General features: G+C 49.6%; 1 protein-coding gene across 1 annotated transcript in view; it reads right to left on the bottom strand.

Moving 5' to 3' along the window:
- Positions 1-2,578: 2,578 nt before the first annotated feature.
- PTPRT (protein tyrosine phosphatase, receptor type, T) overlaps positions 2,579-22,370 on the bottom strand; it is an 839,242-nt gene continuing 819,450 nt past the window's right edge. The window contains exons 28-31 of the mRNA XM_010829234.1: positions 6,410-6,535; positions 5,448-5,611; positions 3,766-3,901; positions 2,579-2,728 (exon numbers count right to left, since the gene is read on the bottom strand). Coding sequence (XP_010827536.1) covers positions 2,675-2,728; positions 3,766-3,901; positions 5,448-5,611; positions 6,410-6,535 — 480 coding nt within the window. The 3' untranslated portion in view covers positions 2,579-2,674. The remainder of the gene's footprint in view (positions 2,729-3,765; positions 3,902-5,447; positions 5,612-6,409; positions 6,536-22,370) is intronic.

Below are 22,370 nucleotides of genomic sequence, written 5' to 3'. Positions count from 1 at the left end.
GCTTCCTTCTCCTGGAAGTCACATTCTAAATTCCTACCATTTGAAATGGTAGAAGCCACTGTCATTTCATCTGCCAGCAATTTCACCCCCTCCTGAGCAGAATAAATCCTGGGGTTTATTTGTATTGGAGACCACCCCTCTCCCTGGCTCCTGTTTTGCACAGATGAGCCCCGGATCTGAGGGAGAAGTATAGAGCAGGCTGACTTCCTGTGCTACAGGCTTCTTGAAGGCTGGGGAAGGCCGGGGACTGCTGGCTGGAGCAGCAGGCTGGAGCCGGGGAGGCCGGCAGGCCCAGTGGGGTGGGGGCCTGGGACCAGGGCACGAGCCATGAAAGGGAAGAGCAGGCTTTGTGGCGGGGCTTCTTTCCTGATCGAGTCTGGGGTCCCTGGGCTTCGAGACAGCCCCGGAACCTGTGCCGACAGGAGCAGCTCCTGCTGTGTTCCATCCTCAGGGGCCCTGGGGTCTGGCTTGGTTCCCCCTGCTCTGTGACATAGCAGAGATCCTGATTTCTTCACAGAAGCTGGGCCTCTTAAAGTACTGCGTATTTTGTTCCAGCAACAAACAATGAGCAGACAGACAAATAGATGTGATATTAAAAAGGATACGCTTAAGGGAATGTGTTCACAGTGTTTGATGAAAGGAAGAGAGGCAGCCCCACTGGCCCCAGAGGGGGCCTCCTCAACACCGAGCTGAGCGCATCACTCAGAGCTCCCCGGGCCCCATGCTGCCCACAGGTGCCAAGTCCGCCCTGCTGGTGGGGCTCGCCGCTCCCTCCACCCTGGCCCCAGCGCCACCAGGCTCTGCTCCGACTGGGCTCACCTCCCACCCTCTCGCCCACCCCCAAGGATTCTGCACACCTCTGTGTCTTTGCACGTGTTCTCTTGGCCTGAATTTCCTTCTCTTCGTTGTTCTACCCGGTGGAAGGGATGTCACCTCCTCTAGAAAGCCTGGCCGTGAGGCTCGAATAACACTTGATGCTGCATTGAGGTTCTGTTTCCCCAGGATACAGTGAGCTCTGAGGGAAACCTGTGCTGCTCACGCCCTGTCTAGGGCCAGACCAGCTTCCACGATGGCACGTCCTGGATCCCAGGCCACCCCGGGCTGCCAGGTACTGTACCAGAGCACCAGCTAGAGACCCAGGTAGACGAGACTGTGTCCCTGGCTCGCAGACCTCAGGGTCTGAGGGCCCAGGGAGCAGTTTTCACTGGCCAAGGTATGAGATGGGACTAGCTCTCCTGGGGAGCCGGGAATGAGTTACTAAAACACATCTGAAACACTGAGCTTCCCAGAAACACGGGCGTCAGAAAAACTACATTGCTGTTTGTGGAGTTTGCTGCTCAGAAGTTTCTGGCCTCATTTTCCCTCCATAAAATAATTGCTTGGCTATGAAAGGATGACAGTACAAGTCTCACCACTATAATCTGCCTTTTGGAAACCTGAGGAAGATGCCTCAGTGTCTTCAGTTGTAAAATCAGGGTGATCACAGGTGAACAGCTCCCAGGGTAGGGTGGGGGTGGAACATGCCAAGTCCGGCATATAGTAGATGCTTAGTCAAAGTCGGCTCCCTGTCATCGACTGACCCACACTTTGGGCAAGATCCCCAGGCCCGAACTCCGAGGTCTGTTTTAAACCGGAGTATCATTGGGTCCACAGTGACCCTTTCTGAGATGGCAGCTGGGTTGCTCTAGGCAGGCATTCAAATCTGTCAGCCCCAAACGAAACTCCCCTTGCTCTGCCGCTGTGCTGTCCCTCGGTGGGGGGACCTTTTGGGGACCTTGCCAGGGAGATAATAGGCCCAGGAGATTGGTCTTACAGCTACACAACCGAACTTCCCTCCCCACCAGTTTTTGACATCAGAGACTAAGACTCTACACCCTCCAAAAGAAAGTTTCTTTTCACATACACTTTGGAAAATCATCAATCTTGTTCATCCCTCCCCAAGGACTCACCGCCCAGGACACACAGGGCCAGCCGGAGCCCTGCCCCGGGAGGTGGTCCTTCTTCACAGAGAGAGGAGGGCAGCCAGGCTCCCTGCAGTCCCACCCTGCCCCACCGAGCACAGACAAGCCAAGGAAACCTGGATCCAGGAGAGCCACGGACACAGGGGCTGGCCTGGGAATGGCAGAAGGTCAAGGCCCCGGGCTGGGGGAGGGGTACAGAGTGGCGCTGGGCCGAGCCCCATGCAGGTGAGGCAGGAGGGTGGGGGCCTCTGCTGTGCACTCGGGAGCATCCGAGGTCCCAGTGATCCAGACCGGTGGGTGTCCAATGCCAGGGGTCCCGGGAGGAGATGATGGGGGCAGCAGAGCGGTGACCCCATGAGCCCAGTCACAGCCACCCGCACCTACACAGCCGGCTTGCCGTGAGAGTCACAAACTGAAAAGAGCGAAAGCAAGAGGTCTGGGCACTGAAAAATCCGGCCTTGCTCAGGGTGCACTTCTGCACGGGCCCGTGGCTGGTGGGGTATGCAAAAGACGCCAGGGCCTGTCGGGGTTAACAGCCTCCACAGCACCTGGAGACCCTGGGAAGGTGCCAGCCCGCCGTGGACCACAGGACCGCCAGTCTTCTCCTTGGAGTCGGGCAGGGTGCTGCCCCTGAGCCCAGTCGCTGCCGTTCACAGAAAGGGGGCTTGGCCACAGCAGCCTCTGGACTCTGGCAGGTTCCCCGAGCCATCGGGCTAGAAGGAGCTTAAATATTCCAGCGCCACCTCGTATACAAATTTATACTGGTCCTGAGAGGAGGAGAGGCAGAGAAGGAGAAGAGACAATGAGCGAGAGATGGAAAGTGCATTTAGTTCAGAGTGTGGAGAATGTTATCTATGTCTGTACTAAGAGTCGAGTCAAAATGTCCACACAGATTCGGATTCAGTTAATCTGGAGTAGGGCTCAAGGGTCTACATTTCTGCCAGGCTCACACAGGATGCTTCTGCTGGCCTGTGGACCGGCCTTGGAGCAGGCCCTCACTTTCGCTAAGACCACACTTGGCGTAGATGTAAAGACTCATGTTAAAGTTCTCAGTGTATGGCATGTCTCTATCTCTGCACCAGGTCTTAACCTTTGGAACTCTGCCACCAAGTTTCTTCCTGTCCTTTACGATATCCTAGCTCGATGCTTTATATGGTAATTATTAGCAAAAGTTAATGAGAATAGGTTTAAGTAAAGTAAGTGTTAGTTGCTCAGTTGTGTCTGACTCTTTGCAACCCCAGGGACTATAGTCTGCCAGGTTCCTCTGTCTGGGGCATCTTCTAGGCAAGAATACTGGAGTGAGTAGCCATTTCCTCCTTCAGGGGATCTTCCTGACCCAGGGATTGAACCCATGTCTCCTGCATTGCAGGCAGATTCTTTTTACCATCTGAGCCACCAGGGAAGTCCAAGAATAGGTTTAGGACTGAATCAAAAACATAGCACAGAAAAACTGGAATGAACATTTGGGCAATATCTTTTGGAAAAAGCTGAATGGATGTTCTGGTCAGCTCAATAATTCACATTCTACTAACCCAGCATCCCATCCCCTAAACCAGAGTGAGTGATACTTCCCTCTGGAGTGGAAAGAAACTAACACAGAGCAGCGTGCGCCAAGAGGACTATCTGGACTGCTCTGCAGGAGAGAGGCTGGAGGGGAGGGAAGCAGGTGAGGTGGGTGCAGAGGGCGGGCCTGCAGGTGCTCAGGAAGCAGTGGCCGCTGTCTTTCCTTCTGGATGCTCTTTTGTTCAGGTCCAGGGAACCACCAGCAGCCCCTGGCTCTCAGAAGACAGCCTCGGCCACTCACCAGGGTCTCCACCATGTTGGCCTTGTTGTTCCGTAATGTCTTCACGATGTGGAACACGTCGATGATGTTCTGCTGCTGGATCATCTCACACACACTGCAGATGGCGCAGAAGGTTCCGCTGCGGCCTCCCCCATTCCTAAACACAGAGGAAGGAGGTGAGCAGACTCCTGGGTACCCCTCAGGCACCTGCTGAGCCCAAGGCCATGTCTGCGGCAGTGGGGGCGGGGGTGGCTGCCCGCCCTGGCAAATGCAAGGGAAGGTGGTGCTGGAAAGCCCAAGCCATAGTTGAGTCCCATCTGTGCCATGAACCTGCTTTGACCTTGGGCACGTCACTTCCTGTGTCTGAGCCCCAGGTTCTTCATTCGTATCATAAAGGGGATGGCCTTGGAGAGTTCACTTAGCTTGATGTTTCCTTGGTTCTAGGAGCATGTGACTATCAGCCATGGCACATGGACCCAAACCCCCAGGGCAGACAGATAAGAGTGTCTGGACATGTGCTGCCTGCTTCCTTGGCCAAAAGGATGCTCTGGGTCTACCTGCACACCCAGCGAAGACCATGGAAGGGTGCATGTGATTTTGCTTCTAGTTCTTCCCATCCACTAAGGACAACGCTACCAGACACGGCTCTGTGAGCCTCGGGTCAGCCAGACTGGGTTTCGGGTGAGGCTGGGATGGGTGTGAGATGCTGGATCCTGAGAGAGAGGCCTCATCTCTGTTTTCTCAATCAGGACATCTTGCGTAACTCGGGATGTATAAATAGAGATACAGGGCTCTTGGCAGGGTCATCCCTCCATCGCACCTTCTCTCTGAGGCCCTGTAAGTCATCTTCATGGACACACCCCTCCAGCTCTTTACAGAAAGTCTATTTAGGAATCTGCAACTCCTGGGCGTGTTGCCAAGAGCAACTAATGATTTCATGTAATGGTCTGTGTCTAAAGAACATCTGGATGGAAACTAAGTCTCTCAGGCAACCTCCCAGATGTTTCATCCACAGGACACTCATCGGCCAGATGTTCCAAGTGCAGACAGTCGCCCTCCCTTCATTGGCCAGCACCTGTACTTCGGGGTCTGTTTCGGCGTCTCTGCCCTCCAAGGATGATGCCAAGGTCCCTGTGGACAGGAGGACACCCCTGTGCCTTCCTACAGCTCAAACTGCTGGTTACCTTGGTGAGGGAAGACATGAATAAAAAGGTACTCCTGCAAAAAAAGCAGGCTAAGAAACAATCCCACAGGCGAGAGTGGGCAGGGACCTCCCCTGCCTCACACCTCTCCCTTAAGCGCTCCAGGTGTGCACTGCCTGTTTGAACAAGTTCCTGGTTTTGAAACAACTGAACTCAATTCTGGGGCAAGATGTTATTACTGACTCTACCTGCTCCAGAAATAGTGTTCTGCAATGGGGAAGATCTTGATTCAACTTCCTTTTTAAAGAATGAGGTCCTCGTATCACTTCTCCCCAAACCCTTTTAAATTCTAAGGAGCAAAGGGAATGCCTGTGAGTAGGACGTCCCATAGATAGCTTTATGGCTGCACCCCTAGTCCATGGAAGGACTGTAATGCCTTGAATGGCCCACAAGGGCGTGGTATAGCCCGGGACGCCTAAGACGGCGTTTGTGGCCGGCGGCACCAAGGGTGTCCTGTTGCCCACCGCCCCCTTGCCCCGGAGCCCTCCCCGTCGTACTCACAGGCAGTGGACCACAGCGCGGCCCTCCCGCCCGTCGCACTGCTCCTGCCACTTCTCCAGCCGTCGGACCACCTTGAGCAGAGAGCGCTTGGAGGGGGGCGTGTCCCGGTAGGCGGGCCAGCCGATGTACTGGAGGTGCTGGACTATACGGTACCCGTCCTGGGGCTGAGAACAGAGAGGCTGTCAGGGTGGTCTGCTGGGGCTGCAGCACTGCAGTGACAGATGGGGTAAACGGGGTCTAAGCCGTAACGTCCTCACGGTGAGAGTCACACGCCAGCCCCACGCCCGCTCTGTGCACTGATCCTGCTGTTCTGGCTGCCCTGCGTCCCTCTTCTACCTGAAAAACTTCTATGCGGTCTTCAAAACCCAGCTCAAGTGTCCCTTTTGCTAGGAAAGCCTCCCTGAATAGTGGGCAGGACTCTTCTCTCTCCTTGCTGTTCATCTGCCAAAACACAGTTTGCTTTCCCGTGAGTGAATTCTGAGAGGACAGGAACTGAATTCTCTTCACCCTGAGCCTCTAGTAAAGACCACGGTCACTTTAGCCCCTCAGCTCTTCCCTCCCACCCAATAACTCCTTCACCCAGCAGTGAAATTCCTCATGAAAGAAACTTGTTTCCCAATTTACTTCCCAGCTAGCCCAAAGCTTACTGGACCTACTCAAAGGCTGCATTAACTCATGCCCATGCTGCGCGGCACGGCAGGGAAGCACCGTGCTCTGAGAAGTTTTGTCTACACAGCAGCCAGCGTGTCAGGGAACAGGCAGATGGCTGGCTGGATGCCCCCTGTGTGGCTCTGTGTGTGGGAACCACTGCTGGGTCTGGAGCCGGAACTGGCAGAGGCATCACTTCCCTGAGGACGAGGGGATCAGGAGAGCATAGCACTGACTTCGGCAGGGTCCTCCCCAGCAGCATCCATCTGTTTTGGAGGGAGGAGCCCAGGACGCAGCAGTGGCCGGACACTCACCCGAGCCATGTTACAGATGCGGAATATCCTGTGGATGATGTCTTCGTCGATGTCTGCCGAGACGAACTCCACCTGGATGGGCCCGTAGCACCCCGACGTCTTCTCAGGCCAGTACTGCATGCAGAGCTGAGGCAAGGAGAGGGCTCACAGAAAGAGGCCAAGGACATGGATTGGGGCAGGGTGTCGGTTTCACTTATCCCCGAGCCTGCGGGACATGCTGGCTAGAAAGGTAGAGTACTGTGTAGGAAATCAGGTTCAGCTTTCCCACTGGGCAACAGCCACCATTTTTTTGGGGGGGGTTGGGGGGGAGGTTTGAAAAGTCAGAGCTCTGAACACAGAAACACTGGGCTTAAACATCTTTGCTGTGCTGATTTCAAACCATCTGTTAGGCTTGCTGGGCCTCGGTTTTCCCCATCTGTAAAATGGGGAGGATATAGGCTACCTTGACACGCTGCTGTCAGGATTAGAACACTGAGGGAAGAGCAGCTACAACTTCTCTCCATTCTAGGAAAACCTTCAGAGCGTTCATTTCATCATCAGATCATGAGTAGATTTAAATATATATGTAGGTTTTGACATCAGACAGGCTTGGGTCCAAGTCCAGTCTCTGCTGCTTACTAGCTGTGTGACACAGTTTTCCTGTATGTAAAATGGGGCTAATTATGCTTACCTCGCACCAAGAGCTAATGTAACGTGGTACTGTGGTGCTGAGGGAGCTTGGCTGCTGTTTTTCCTTTTGGGGGGAATTGGAAATTAGAACCTGCAGCAGGGAGCAAAGAGCAGTTGTTGCTTCTCACCCCAAGATGACGCTTCTCAGCAGAGGTTGTTTTGTCACCCAGGGGACATTTTTGATGGTCAAAAATGTCCATCTAATGAGTAGAGGTCAGGATGCCACTAAATACCCTCTAGTGTCTGTGAAGGTGTTCTGGAGAGGAATCTGGCCCCACGTCTCATAGTGCAGAGACTGAGAGAGTCTGGTCTAAGATCCTAAATTGTCTCTTAAGTCTGTAGTGTCATCAAGAGTAAGAGACAGACACTTGATGCCCCTGTCTCTGTTGACTCACTGGATGACTTTAGTTCAGGAAAGAATGTTAAGGTTGGTGGCAGGGGATGTGGCTCAGAGAAAGGCAAAGCCTGATCCCTCAAATCCTGGTTGAGATGCCTATAGGCATCTTTGCCTATAGCAACTCCCAGGTGTGATCAGAGATGGACACTGTCCAGGGCACAGAGGAGAGCTAAGGTTGGGCTGCAGGCTTGTGGGGACCACCCCAGCATGGACGAAGAGGCCATGTTTTAGAAAGCCTTTTCATCTGAGGACTGCCCAGAAGATGTAGCTGAGACTCAAAGATGCATTAAAGGTTTGGAGATGCAGGAGTCTCAGTGGGGTCTGCCTCGGCTGAGCTTGCAGATGAGGAGCTAAATGGACAGAGGGAACCCACAGCAACCTCAGCAATCTGGTGGTCTCCTCACAGCCACCACGGAGGCAGGCGTTTCCTGAAAGTGATCAGTGTTTCTTTTGCTGACAGCCAACTCACCCTGGGCATCACATGCAAAACCTTGTTTGATTCTGTCCTTCCTCCAGAACTAGAGCCGGCATGGATGAGTTGTGGGGGGGAGAGGAGAAGAACATGTCTCCCAGCTGTGGGGCCCAGACTCCAGCTTAGGAATACCCTTTGTTCACGCACACCATGGCCCACTAGCCAAACCTGGCCAGCTGTCTGAATCTGTAAAGGAAGTTCAGGTATATTCTCCATTTACATATTTTCTATGGTTTCTTTCAAGCTCTAATGGTAGATTTAACCACAGAGCCCGCAAAACCTAAAGTATTTCCTATCTGTTTCTTTCTGCAGAGAACATTGGCAACCCTTGTCCTGTAGGGTTGCTTTCAGGATAAAGAGAAAACACGTGGGAAGAAAGCCCTTAGCAGGGTGCCAGCACCCACCACATTCCAGTGATTCATGTCATTCTCGAACCTTGCAGTGTTCAACAAAAATAGCAGTAATGATCATAGCTAATGTACAGATTTGAAGAAGTCTTCCTCTTATCACCCGTCTTAAATGGCAAAGGTAAGCAAGATTAAGTTTCATGATGCAATGGTGCCTGGCTTTCCCGGCGTCCCCACTGGCTGCTAATAAATAATACTGAGAAAGGGTGCGTGTGTGTAGGTGGAAAGTGCTGGACACAGTGGCCTTTGTGGCTGGACAGTCATCTGCTGGGCTGTGCAGTAATGACAAATCCACAGCTTGAACTTCATTTCTCTTTGCCATTGGCTCTTATGCCCTCAACCTTCACAGTAACGAGGGACCGGTACAGATAAGTCTGTGGCTGGCCGGAGAAATCAGAATTAATCAGAACTGCCAATTTAAAAAAAAATAATTGCCTTTATTACCTGCTTTGAATTGTGCCTTGCCAGAGGTTGGCTGTGATCCTGACATGAGCTCCATGGGTCTGAAGTGTCAAGGAAAGTCTATTATCTCCAATATTCTCAGTCTGGAGAGAATGTGGGATGATTTGTCTCTTTTAATAAGATTTCCAGACCAATTTCTCAAACTAATAGATTCTACTCTGCCTCAAACAAGACTCCTATATTTTGGGACACATCTCTGCATTTGATTTTCCAGGTCACTCTCCATCTTGCCCAGAGGCCTGGGGAAGGTTGCAGGGTACTTCTGATGCTGCATCAGAGCTGGCCTTTCACTCGAGTTCCCTAATCTGTGAGTCCACATCAGCAGTGGCGTGGGTGATGCTCAGCTGGGTGATGGGTGGGCAGATGTGGTGTCTAAGCTGTCAGAGATCATCAGGGTCTCCCCAAGCCTGGGATGCTGCACCTAACCTAGCCATGGGAGTGGGAATGGGGGAAGCCAGTGTGCTGTTCCTGGGGGCCTTTGGGGGGCGGGGAAATGATCCTCATCAGTAAGAAGTGTCCTCTAAGGTTCAGCTCAAGACCGTCCTGTGTCCAAGTGCTGGGGTTGTGCCTCAGTGGGTACCACCATTTGGGCCTGTGAATGCAGTTAGCAGAAGGTTAATGGGGCTCCTGGCTGAAGCACCCTGGGTTCAAATCCCAGCCCTGTCACTCTCTAGCTGAGTGACTTGGCCAAACCTTTAGCTTCTCCAGGTTAAGTGATGAATGGCTGTGAACCTGAATGTGCCTACTTAGCACAAGGATCTGTAACTAGTGAGCACTCAATAAATGGCAGCTGTAATTATTAGGTGGTGTGGGAGAGGGCCACGCAAAACAAGATGGCTAAAGTAAAGGGTCTTTTCCTTCCCACTTAGCAGCCTGTATGAAAATTTCTCTTTAGGATAGTCAAAGGACTGCCCCTGTGAAAATTCCTGACCAGCCAGCCTGATGGAGCAGCGGGGACAGATGGTGTCTGGGATAGGTTCTGGGAACTGTTCTGCATGTCAAAGGGGAGAGGCCTGTGGGTGGTTCTGGAGAGGGACCCAGGGATGGAAGAGGAAAAAACCACTGAAAGGGCTGAAGGTGAGTCAGGGTGTCATCTGACTGCCCCCGCTCCTAAACATTAAGTAAATTTATAACAACATAGACAATGCTCAGTGTGCATGGTTTTCTTGTAGACGTCAGTGAGAAGCTGAGTTTTGCTCCCTTGATGACTTAAGAGTGGAGCTGAGACCAGACCATGAGCACATAAGCATCAACAGTTTATAGGACAGCGACTCAGACGGTGGTGTAGAAAGACCCCAAACTCCTCTCCTCTTCTGAGCACACCAAAATCACAACTGTCTGCAGACCCACCACCACCAGGGAAAAAGACTGGGACCTACCGGAAGGATCTTCTACAACTACAGACACAGAGAAGGACTCATAATGAAAAGAGGCATAATGGGTGAACTTGGGGTATAATCAAATCCCATACCCACAAACTGGAGGATAATTATACTGTAGAGGTTCTCTCACTGGAGTGGGTTCTGAGCCCCATGTTGGACTCCCCAGCCTGAGGGTCTGGGAAGACAATCCCCCAGAGCATTTGTCTTTGAAGGCCAGTGGGGCTTGATTCTGGGAGTCCCACAGGACTAGAGACCTCTCTCTTAAAGGGTCCCCACACAATCTCACATACACTGGGTTGCAAGGCCAAAGCGGGGCGGCAGCTTTGGCTCACTTTGGGGACACAGACACCGGTGGCAGCCATCCTGGGGAGCATTCTGCTGTGTGAACACTGCTGCTGCCATTCTGGGTCATCAGCCCCACTCAAAAGCCTGCAGATGCCAGTGCGCCTCAGGCCAGACAACTGAACAGGTGAGGATGCAGACCCATCCCTTTTTCTGCAGGAAGCCCAAATTAGCTTCTAGACCAGCCTCACCCACGAGGGGACAAACACCAGATACAAGAAAACTACGATCCCACAGCCTGTGGGCCCTGGCCCTACCCAATAGCAGGCCAATACAAGCTTTGGGGTACCCAGAACCCTATACCCAACTGTGTTAGGAACTGTGCCCCTCCCCCCCCCCCCAAATTGAAAGAAGCCTGGGCATCCCTGGGCTCTGCAGCCAGGAACTGGCTCTGCCAATGGGTAGGTAACAGCCTGAAAATTTTCAAGACCCTGACTCTAGCCACCAGTGAGCCAGCACTAGCCCAGAAGACCCCCTAGGGTTCTGTCGCCTCATGACTAAATAGGCTAACCAGCAGCTAGTGAGGACAGTTTAAGAGACCTCCGGGACAACACAGAGTGCACTAATATTCGCATTATAGGGATCCTAGGAGGAGAAAAAATTTGAAGAAAATATTTGAGAAACTATTTATTTGAAGATACAATAGCTAAACACTTCCCTAACCTTGGAAAGGAAACAATCACTCAAGTCTAGGAAGAGCAGAGCCCCGTGCAGCACTAACCCAAAGAGGAGCACATCAAGACACACCAATTCAAATGATAAAAAGAGAATGCTCAAAGCAGCAAGGGGGAAACAACAGAAAGGAAATTCCTATGAGGCTGTCAGCTGACTTTTCTGTGGAAACTCTGCTGGCCACAAGCGAGTGGCATGATACATTTAAAGCGATAAAGGGAAAAACCTGCAGCCAAGAATACTTTACCCAGCAAGGTTCTCATTCAGATTTGATGGAGAACGCAAAAACTTTACAGATAGCCAAAACCTAGAAGAGATCAGCGTCATCAAACCAGCTTTACAACAAATGTTAAAGAATCTCTAGGAGAAAAAAAAAAGGCCACAGCAAGAAACAAGAACATTACAAAATGCAAAAGCTCACCAGTAAAGGCAAACATGTATAAAGGTAGGCAATCAGCCCCACACAAAGCTATTAGGGAGGATAAAAGGAGTAAAACCATCTATATCCATAATAAGCAGTTAAAAGATACACAAAGCAATATAAAATATATCAAAAACAGTAGTCATGAGGGGAGGAGAGTACAAATGTAGGGTTTTAAAGGTGCATTTGAAATCAAGGGATTGTCAACTTAAAATAATCACATATAGACTACTATACAAAAAGCTCATAGTAACCACAAACCAAAAATCTATAATATATACACACAAAAAAGAAAAAAGAATCCATAAGGGGAAAAAAAAACCTATAAAAACAAATCTAAAATAATTAAAAAGGCAATAAAAACATACATATTGCTAAGTACCTTAAATGTAAATGCACTAAATGCTCTAACCAAAAGACATAGACTAAAGGGATACAAAACAAGACTCCTACACATACTGCCTACAAGAGACTCCCTTCCGATCTAGAGAGACATACAGACTAAAAGTGAGGGGATGGAGAGCGGTATTCTATGCCAATGGAAATCAAAAGAAATCCAGAGTAGCAATACTTACATCAGACAAAATACTTTGAAGACCGTTACAATATACAAAGAAGGGCACAGCATAATGATCAAGGGGTCAATCCAAGAAGAATACACAACAGTTGTAAATATGCACCCAACACAGAAGCATCTAAGTATAACATAAATATGAACAGATACAAAAGGAGAAATTGACAGGAACACAATAGTTGTGGGGGACTTTAACATTCCCGTCAATGGGCAGATGATACAGATAGAAGATCAATAAGGAAACACAGTCCTTAAATGACACCTTAGAGCAAATATATTTAATTAACACACAGAGAGTATTCCATCCAAAAGCAGCACAACATCCATTATATTCAAGTGCCCGGGGAATGGTCTGCATTGCAGTTAGATTATTTACCAGCTGCGCCACAAGGGAAGCCCAGGATAGAACTCCAGGATAGAGCACATGCTAGACCACAAACTCAAGAACTTTAAGAACGTTGAAATCATATCAAGTGTCTGTTCCTACCACAACACTGTGTGAGACTAGAAATCAACGACAAGAAAAACTGCAAAAAACAGAAGCACGTGGAGGCTAACTAATATGCTACCAAAGAACCAATGGATCACCGAAGAAATCAAAGAGGAAATAAAAAATATCTAGAGAAAAATGAAAAGAAGACAATCTAAAACATATGGGACACAGAAAAAAGCAACACTAAGAGAGTGGTTTATAGTGATACAAACTTAGCTGAGGAAACACAAAAAATCTTAAATAAACAACCTAACCTTATACCTAAAGAAACTAGAGAAAGAAGAACAAACCCCCAAAATTATCAATAGGAGAATTAAAGAAATCATAAGGATCAGAGCAGAAATAGAGACAAATTTTCAATGAAATTAAAGCTGGGTTTTTTTGGAAAAGATAAAACTGGTAAAAGTTGAGCCAGACTCATCAAGAAAAAAAGGGAGATGGCCCAAATCAAAATCAGAAATGAAAAAAGTTACAACTGACACCACAGAAATACAAAGGATCAAAAAAAATTACTATGAACAATAACATGCCAATAAAATGTACAACCTAGAAGAAATGGCCAAATTATTAGAAAGGTACAATCTCCCAAGACCAAGCTAGGGAGAAACAGAAAATATGAGCAGATCAGTTACCAGTAATGAAATTGAGTCAGTGATTATAAAATGCCCAACAAACAAAATTCCAGGACCAGATGGCTTCACAGTTGACTTTTACCAAACATTTAGAGAAGAGTTAATATCTGTCCTTCTGAAACGATTCGAAAAAACTGCAGAGGAAGGAAAACTTCTGAACTCATTCTATAAGGGTAGCATCATCTTGATACCAAAACCAGACAAAGATATCACAGAAGACAAAAAACACTCAGGTCAATATCATTGATTAAATGTATATGCAGAAATCCTCAACAAAATACTAGTAAACCAAATCCAATGATACATTAAAGGGATCATACACCATGATTAAGTGGGATTTATCTCAGGGATGGAAGGGTGTTTTTTGATATCTGCAAGTCAATCCGTGTGATACACCACATAAACAACCGAGGAGGAAAAACCACATGATCATCTCAGTAGATGCAGAAAAAGCTTATGATGAAACCCAACACCCCCACTTACGATAAAAACCCTCCAATAAGTAGGGATAGAAGGAACATACCTCAACATAATAGAGGCCATATAGGACAAACCCACAGCTAACATCACACTCAGCAGTGAAAACCTGAAAACATTTCCTCTAAGGTGGGGAACAAGACGACGCCCACTCTTTCCACACTTATTCAACACAGTACTGGAAATCGTAGCCATGGCAATCAAGAGAAGAAAAAGACAATCAGAACTGGAAAAGGAAGAAGTAAAACTTGTCACTGTTTGCAGATGACCGTGTGGTATATCACCTACACGTGGAATCCAGAAAATACAACAAGCCAGTGAGTATAACGAAAAGAAGTCTCAGACATACAGAACCAATTACTAGTCACCAACGGGTGGGGGAGTGGGAGGGACCGAGTGCTGGGTGTAAGACAGGCACAAGGACGGATTATGGGGAATCCAGCCAGCATTTTGTAATAACTGTAAATGGAAAGTAACCTTTAAAATTCTGTAAGTTGATCTGTACCGTTGTTTTTTGGATTCCATGTATACATGATATAATACGGTATTTGTCTCTCTCTGGACTTACTTCACTCAGTGTGACCGTCTCTAGGTCCGTCCATGCTACTGCGAATGGCGTTATTTCATTCTTTTTGATGGCTGAGTAATAACAGAAAGAGAGTCATAAACGTAGAAAACAACGTATTTTACGAAGGGGGAAAGGGCAGGAGGGATAAATTGGGAGACTGACATTATATACACTACTATATATAAAATAGTAACTAATAAGTGCCTACTCTATAGCACACGGAACTCTACTCAGTACTCTGTAATGACCGCTATGGAAAAAGAGTGTAAAGCAGCGTGGACATGTGTGTCTGTATAAGCAACTCGCTTTCGCTGCACAGCAGAAACTAAGACAACATTGTAAATCAACTTATACTCCAATAAAATTAATTAAAATAGTTCACCCAAAAAGTTACATAAAAAACTTAAATTTACAAAAGAAACAAACGGTTATAGAAACTTGGGGAGAAGAGTTTATGGTTTCTTCAGGCCCTGGAAATAGGGGTTTCAAAGAAGCCCACTTGCTTCTTTAGACCCACAAGGACCCAGCTGACCTGGGATCACACATAGAAACACTTTGGTATTCTGTTCCTTAGATGGGAGACTTTAAGTGGCTATGTCTCCACAGTAGAGTCCAGTTCTTTAGCCCAGCCTCTTCCTACCTTGATCCCAGGGCTCGCCTCTCTTCCTTACCCATCCCTCTGGGAGGGGTGGTGCTGTCTGCCCATAGGGAGGGCCTCGCCACTGCAAATGCACTCGGGTGGGCTGATGACCACACCTGGGGGGTCAGGGAGGGACGCTGGTGCAGCAGCTGCTGCTGATTTTGAAATGGCTGTGCTTCTGGGCTATTTATTGTCAGAACAAGTTAAACCAAGCGAAAGTCATGAAGCCTGTGTGGACAGTCCTGGAACAGCTGCCATGCATTATTCCACCTAGTAACTTCCACTGCTGCTTGGGCCACGGAAAGATGTCCTACGGGGGTGTGTGTTCACACGTGAAATCTAACGAACATGAAGGTCGCCTCTCAGACATCATTTTCTTGCTGATGGAATCAGAAAGCTTGTTAGTCGCTGAAATAAACACATTCTGATGATTTAAATCTGGCAATATGGGCCTATTTTTGGAATAAACAATCCTCAAGTGTATTTCTGTGCACCTCAGTTATGACTTTCATTAATTAATAAGTACTTTGATAAAATGGAAAAGCCAAGTAATACAGAAGTAATACAGATTGCAGAAATGAAAGCCTGTGTTATCAAGGTCCTTGTGATCCATAGGAGGGAATCAATCCCAGGCCACCTAAAGGTGAAATGAATTACTAGTGTTTTTAAGAGAAAAGTGTTACCTAAATTGGTTTTGAAATTCAGATCAGTAATGATGAAACTTCCTAAAGTAAATTCCACAAAGAGGTCAAAACATCTTATTGGGTTTAATACTGTGGCCAGTAAGGAAGACAGACTGTTAGGGTTGAGGAGGATGTGAGGGCAGGGTGGCGGGGGGCGCAGAGAGAAAAGCACATGCGCCCCCCTCCTCTGTCCACCTCTCCATTCACAAGATAAATACTGCAACTGCATGTAATAGGTGGAAACTCACTCTTATGATGGGTGCATCAGAGCTTGTTTCCGGGAAGGAACCAGGGAGTTTAGGAAAATATCTACAGAGGAAGGTAGGGTGGGTGGAAGGCAAAGGTTCAGGGGCGGTTTCAGAAAGAGATAACAAAGAGATGGCTGGATTCCTCAGCTTAATAAGGGAACGGCATTGGGGGGAGGAGGGGTGGAAGATCTGGAGGAGGGAGAGAGAAGGTAGAGGGAGGAAAAAAGTGGTTGGGGCAACAGGGTGGGGGGAAGACATGCTGCTGGCCGCCAAGCGTGAGGAGCGAGGTGGGGTTTAAGAATGAGGATGTGTCAAACCTCCCTGCTGGTCCAGTGGCTGAGAATCCGCCTGCCGATGCAGGGGACATGGGTTCGATCCTGGGTCTGGGAAAATTCCACATACCTTGGGGCAACTAAGCCCATGCGCCCGAGAGCAGTGCTCCACGACAGAGAGAAGCCACTCTAATGAGAAGCCCACGCGCCGCAACTAGAGGGAGCCCGCACAGCCACAAACTACAACACAAACGCAAGGGATGAGGATGCGCGGTGTTCAGCCTTCAGCCACGGGCCCTGCTGGGACGTGAGCCCCACGCTGCCGCCAGTAGAGTCTGAGCTGGATCTCAGAAGTGGACATGAACGCAGAACCCCCTTGGAGTCCCCAGAAATCTTGGGGGTGCACAGTGGGCTTTCCCACACAATGGGGAAGAGGAAACAAAGCCCATTTGATGTAAACCTTCAAAGACAGTGGATTTGGCTGCCATCTGAGGTATACGAGTTTCATAGGTGGTAACATTGAGACTTTGACAAGTTAACTGGCTTAAGGTGACATTGGCAAGGCTAGAACTTGAACTCAGGTCTCTTGACCCCTGACTCCTTATTCTTCTGTTCCAGTGGGTTTAGAGACAGAGATATGGCCCCTTGCAAAGGTCAGACCTGGGACTTGCAGAGACACAGACTTGGGGGTTGTGTGTATTTTGGTGGCATGCCAGGCTGTGTTTTTACAAGCTGAGATAAAAATGGGGCTAGAAGTACTTGCTATTTGCCTTCCAGGCACAATGACAGGAAAAGACATCTCTGAAACATCAGCCCCGCTTTTTTCCTGGGAGGATGACAAGCTTGCCTCTCTCACTTCTAGAAGCTCGGTGGGAATGCATGTCCTCGGCGCCCACCCCCTCACCTTTGCACCTGGATTTGCATCACATGAGGTCTCAGACTTCCCCCGGTAGGAGTTCAGAACTGGGCGATGCAGCTCTTACACAAGCTGGGGCTCTTGCTTGCTTTAAACTGAGACACATTCCTTCCTGCTCCGTATACCCAGGTACCAGCAAGTGGTGTTTATCAGATCCCGGGGCCCTGGAAGCCCTATTGTTTAGATGGTGGTGAAAGTCTTCACCATCCCTGGCAGGGGCCCTGGGCCTGGGTCGGGGCGGCTGTGGGACTCTGGACAAAGCCTGCCTAGGCCGCAGCTTCCTGACCTGCAAAATGAGAGGAAGGGGGCCTGGTCAGATCAGTGGATTCCACAGTGATGGCTGTGAAGTTGGCAGGAACAGCCAACGAGCTATCTCCAAGGTCTTCAAAAGCCAAAGGGGGTCACACCATTGTCCTCGTGGAGGAAACCAAGACTCTGGTTTTAGAGTCATTGAGACCCTTTTGATGGTGGAAAAGATACAGGAAGATGAACAAATTATTAATTAGTAAATATAGTTTGGAAAATAAAGGCTTACAGAGTGGCAGGTCTTTGGAGGGAAGATAGGAAATATTGTAAGGTGTTTATAAAATCTCTAAGATTTCAGTGAGGTAAAGTGTACTCCCTAGAATAAATGACAAGTAAATACTGAGAGGCTCAGGGGATCCTCAAGCACAGCCAATATAATAAATGAGCAGAATATTCAAGCATGCCAAACCCTATGAGTTTGAGCAAATTCTGGGAGCTAGTAAAGGACAGGGAAGCCTGGCATGCTGCAGTCCACAGGGTCGCAGAGTCGGACACGGCTTAGTGACTGAACAACAAGAAGAGCCCCAGCACTTACTCTATGGAAACAAGAGAAGGAGCTGGGTCCCGTTGACCCCACACCTGACTCCGGGCTGATGGGGGGCGTGCTGGTCATCCCCTGCTGGTCCCTCCAGTGCTCCCCACAGCACTTGGGGGCAGTGGGACACGCTGCCTGGACCTGGCCCTCCCATCCCTTTTGCCTCCAGCTCAGCTTCTCCCTGTGGCTTGAGGGTCCTGGTGTCATGGTTTCAGCTGAAGATGTCTCCAACATGTCTGATGCCCAAGGGAGTCTGGGAGGCAGACACTCCTTCACTAGACCAGCAGCTCCATGGGTATTGCGGGTTTTTTGGTGCCTGTTTTGTGCACTGCTGTGTCTAGGTTGGTGTTCAGCACGTGGAAGGTTTACCATAAATGTGTGCTGATGAGGGCCTGATTGAATGTGGCCCAGAAAGCCTGCTCCTGGACCTTTAAGAGACCCCCCTCTGGCTCTGCAAGCCTCCTGCTGCTGGAGGGATGGTCATCTGCCTTCTCCTTGGCTCTCCCCACCCTGCTCCTGATGGACCCTGACTCAGACATGGATTTCTCCAGCTCAAACTGCTTTCCAAGTCCTGTACCCCAGGCTGATTCTGGATTTCCCCAGGATCTCAATCTCATACTCTGTGCGGTCTCTGACCCTCACACCTCCAGGTCCAAATTTCCGTTTTCAGTTTTGCTGTCTGTCTTAGCTTCCCAGGGCAGCTGTACTGAATGACCACACATGTAGTAGCTTAGAGCCACACAAATTTCTTAACTGGGGGTTAGACGTCTGAAGTGAGTCTCGCAGGGTTACAGTCAAGGTGTCAGCTGAGCTGTCTGTGTTCCCTCTGGTGTCCCCAGGGGAGAGGCCAGTCCTCATCTCCAGTCTTAGCAGCTGTCAGCATCCCTCAACTTGTGGCCCCATCACTCCAATTCCTGTTCCCATCATCACGATCTGTTCCTGACTCTCATCCTCTTGCCTCCTGAAAGACCCTAACAGCAGACCCACACGGATAACCCAGGACAGTCCACGTATTTCAGGATCCTTAACTTCACATCTGCAAAGTCCTGCTTACCACGGAAGATAACAAGTTCACACATTTAGGGATTTGGATGTGGACATCTTCGGGGGGGCAACAGTCTGCCTGCCACATGGTCCCTGCCCACAGTGGGGCACTGAGGATTTCCTGAGCCTTCTGAATCACATGGTGGGTGCGGCCTGGCCATGAAGAGGGCATCTCTCTGGTGTCTGCTCCCCATGGACTCTGGTCTAACTGTAGAGCCCACAAAGATGGAAGAGATCTTATCAATGTACTGGGTATGACTGAAGAGGTTCTGCCTGACCTGCCCATCAGAAACCACAGCATCATTCGCTACATGTTGTGGTTAAGATACTACCAGACTAATCTGACCACAGCCCTTTGGAGTCCCAAAGAGCTTTTAAAAAGAAAAAAAATCTCTAAGGTCAATGAAATTGCTTTAGCAGCCACTATGGAGAATGGAAAGACACCTGTGGCTGGGGGTGGCTGGCTGAATGCTGTGGTATAGGATTCTGAGCGGAAGCAGACAGATTTGACCGGTGGTGCAAGAAAATAAAGCACTCGGGAATCTCATCCTCTGTGCTACCTTATTTTGCTACAAATTACAGAGAGTCAGCAACACATGCCCTTACCAGTTGGTCTCCAGTCAAACCTCAAGATGTGGCACTGGTCCTCTCGGGAGCCATCTAACAATGCTCGGGACCCATGGCAGACCTGTCCTAGTTGCAGGACTGGCCAGAGCCACCATGGGCTGCCTCGACATGGGCACGCTGGTGACAAACGTGGATGCCACTTCAAAGCACCGCCCCGCCAGGTGCTGAGGGTGGCTTTTCTGATGCTCACGCTGTGTCATTGTTTATTTTCGCAATGCGCCCAGCTGTTGTGGTGATGATATTTATATCAATAAGTGCTCCATTCATCTGCTGATTTCAGGGGAAGCTTGCCAGCTGCATATGGCAGCCAACCTCAGGGCACTTCTGAGCCTGATGTCTGTGCATTTAGAGACTCGGCTCTCAAAGCCTGCACCAACAGGTGGGGCTGAAAGATCTTCATTCACTTGAGAGCCGCCCTTGAACAAGGGGGTCCTAGAGCCAGTGGCCTCGCCCCTCTTGTTCTCTTAAATATCCCTAAGTGAGGTGCTTTGAAACTCCTCCTCTGTGCCTGGCCTCTGGTTTTGCAAAAAGAAGTGTTGGAAGAAGGGCTCTGCTTCCCTCACGCTTTCATGGGTTCATGTGTCACTTTTTTAGGCAAAGGAATAGGGTGGTGATGCCTTCTGACTCTGGAACTCTGCAGGGGTCTTTGTTCTATGGCAATCTGTCATATTTCATGCTTATTTCAGATCCAGACCTTCCATTGTTTGGGTCCTAAACTGTGGCGTCATCCTTGCTTCCTCTCTCTCTCTCTCACATTCCCTATTCAATCCAGCAGGATATTTTGTTGGGCTTACGTTCAGGATATACCCAGAATCCACTCCGCTGCTACCACCTAGGCTCAAGCCAGCATCACCTCTCCCCTGGAGGACTGCAGGGGCCTCCTGTCCTCTGCTTCCACTCTTAGCAGCCACCCTCCCCCTTTCTGGCAACTTTCACCACAGTAGCCACAGGGAAGCTGTGTTAAAAAGTCAAATTACTTTTTCAAGTCCCTCCTCCGCGCAGGACCTGTTGATGGCTTCCCATTTCTCTCAGAGTAAACATACAAATCCTTCCTGTGGCCCCAGCCCGCCAGGGCCCCCAGGACCTGGCCCTGCTGTGTCTCTGTCGCCGGCTGCTGCGCTGCCCCAGGCGCAGTGGCCTCGTCTGCCCCTCCACCGTACACCCCTGGTGTGGGTCGTCCCCCTGCTTGGGGTGCTCTTCCCTGAGATGGGCACGGGGGTGCATTCTTGTACCTCCTTGAGCTCTGTGCTCAGCTGTGACCTCCTCAATGCAGCCCACCTTCATCACACAATTACAGGTGTGGCCCGTGCCCCAGACCAGCCTCATCCCTGCCCTCTTATCTTTCTTTTTCCACACACTTGTTACCTGTAACATATAATTAAGGCCGTTACAGAGTGCTTGCTATTTATTCCCCTGCTTTAGAATACAAGTTGCACAAGAGATGGGCATTTTCTGTTTTGCTTTCTCTGTCATGTTAATCCAAGCACCAAGAATAGCTTCTGGCAAATAGCAGCTCCTCGACAGATGTGGACGGAACGAATGGATGCTGTCCTGAAGGAATGACTCCTACATGCACATCCCAAGTTGTGCTCAACTCTGTCCCCTCCTACAGTTGACCCTTGAGCAACACGGGTCTAAACGGCACAGGTCCATTTTTATGCAGATTTTTTTTCAACAGTAAATAATATGGTGCTACAGGATCTACAGTCCATAGGGTCCCAGAGTCAGACCCGACTGAGCACACACAGAAAGGATCCACAGTTGGTTGAATCCACGGGATGTGGAATAGCGGATATGGAGGAACCTCGGATACAGAGTAACCATGGATTTGGAGTAACCGTGAAGATGGAGGAGCTGCATCACAGAGGAACCCTGTTCTTGGAGGACTGACTATAAATTGTAAGTGAATTTTTGACTGCATGGATGATTGACACCCCTAACTTCTGAGCTGTTCAAGTTGTAATCAGCTTCCCTCCGGGTCTCCCCAAGCTTCCTGCTGCCTCTCCCACCCTCCCCACCTTCCCCATCTTGGCCAGTCTCATCCAAGAGGCTTGAGGCCCACGCTAGAACCCCCGTCACCACCATGACTTCTCATGGCTCTCTCTCACCAACAGCTCCCCAGACCTGTAGACCTCAACCCTGGAAACCTCTCCACATCCAACCCTAATTCTCCTGCCTCGTCCCAGCCACTTCCTCAGTTCAGGTCAACCCCTGCATCTTCTGCACATTTACAACCATCCCCTCCTCAGTCTCCTGGTCTCCAGGTTTTCCCCAGGTCCTGTTTTCTAACAAGAAGTTCTGCCTCCACCCCATGCCTGGTTAAACTCTGTGGTGTCTCTCCTCCCTGCACAGCAAGGACTTTCCACTTGTGCTCCAAGGCATACCAGGGGCTCCACAAAAGCGCCAGCGTGGCCAACGTTCCTGATTGGGCATCAGGAAGCCCAAAGACTGGTGTGGGTGGAGCTCCAGACCCCACCCCTGCTTCACTGGGTCGTACCTGTTTCTAAGGTTGGGCGTGCATGAAAACTTCCATTCTCAGAAAGGATGCTATTGCTTATGGAGTAATAGTCTGATGTTTACCATGCTGCAGGCCAAGACCCCCACCGCAAGGGCAGCCTTCTGCAAGCTGGCCTGGCTCTATTTTTCAGCATCACCACCCTCGTCTCCTCCTGACATACCCCCCTGCCCTGCTACGCTGCCCCCGAAGCCGTCCTGCAGACAG

Source organism: Bison bison, unplaced genomic scaffold, assembly GCF_000754665.1.
Source record: "Bison bison bison isolate TAMUID 2011002044 unplaced genomic scaffold, Bison_UMD1.0 scf7180017864500, whole genome shotgun sequence".
In the NCBI taxonomy this organism is placed as follows: Eukaryota; Metazoa; Chordata; class Mammalia; order Artiodactyla; family Bovidae; genus Bison; species Bison bison.
The sequence above is the reverse complement of the archived record's forward strand: the minus strand, read 5'-3'. Positions and strand labels throughout refer to the sequence as shown.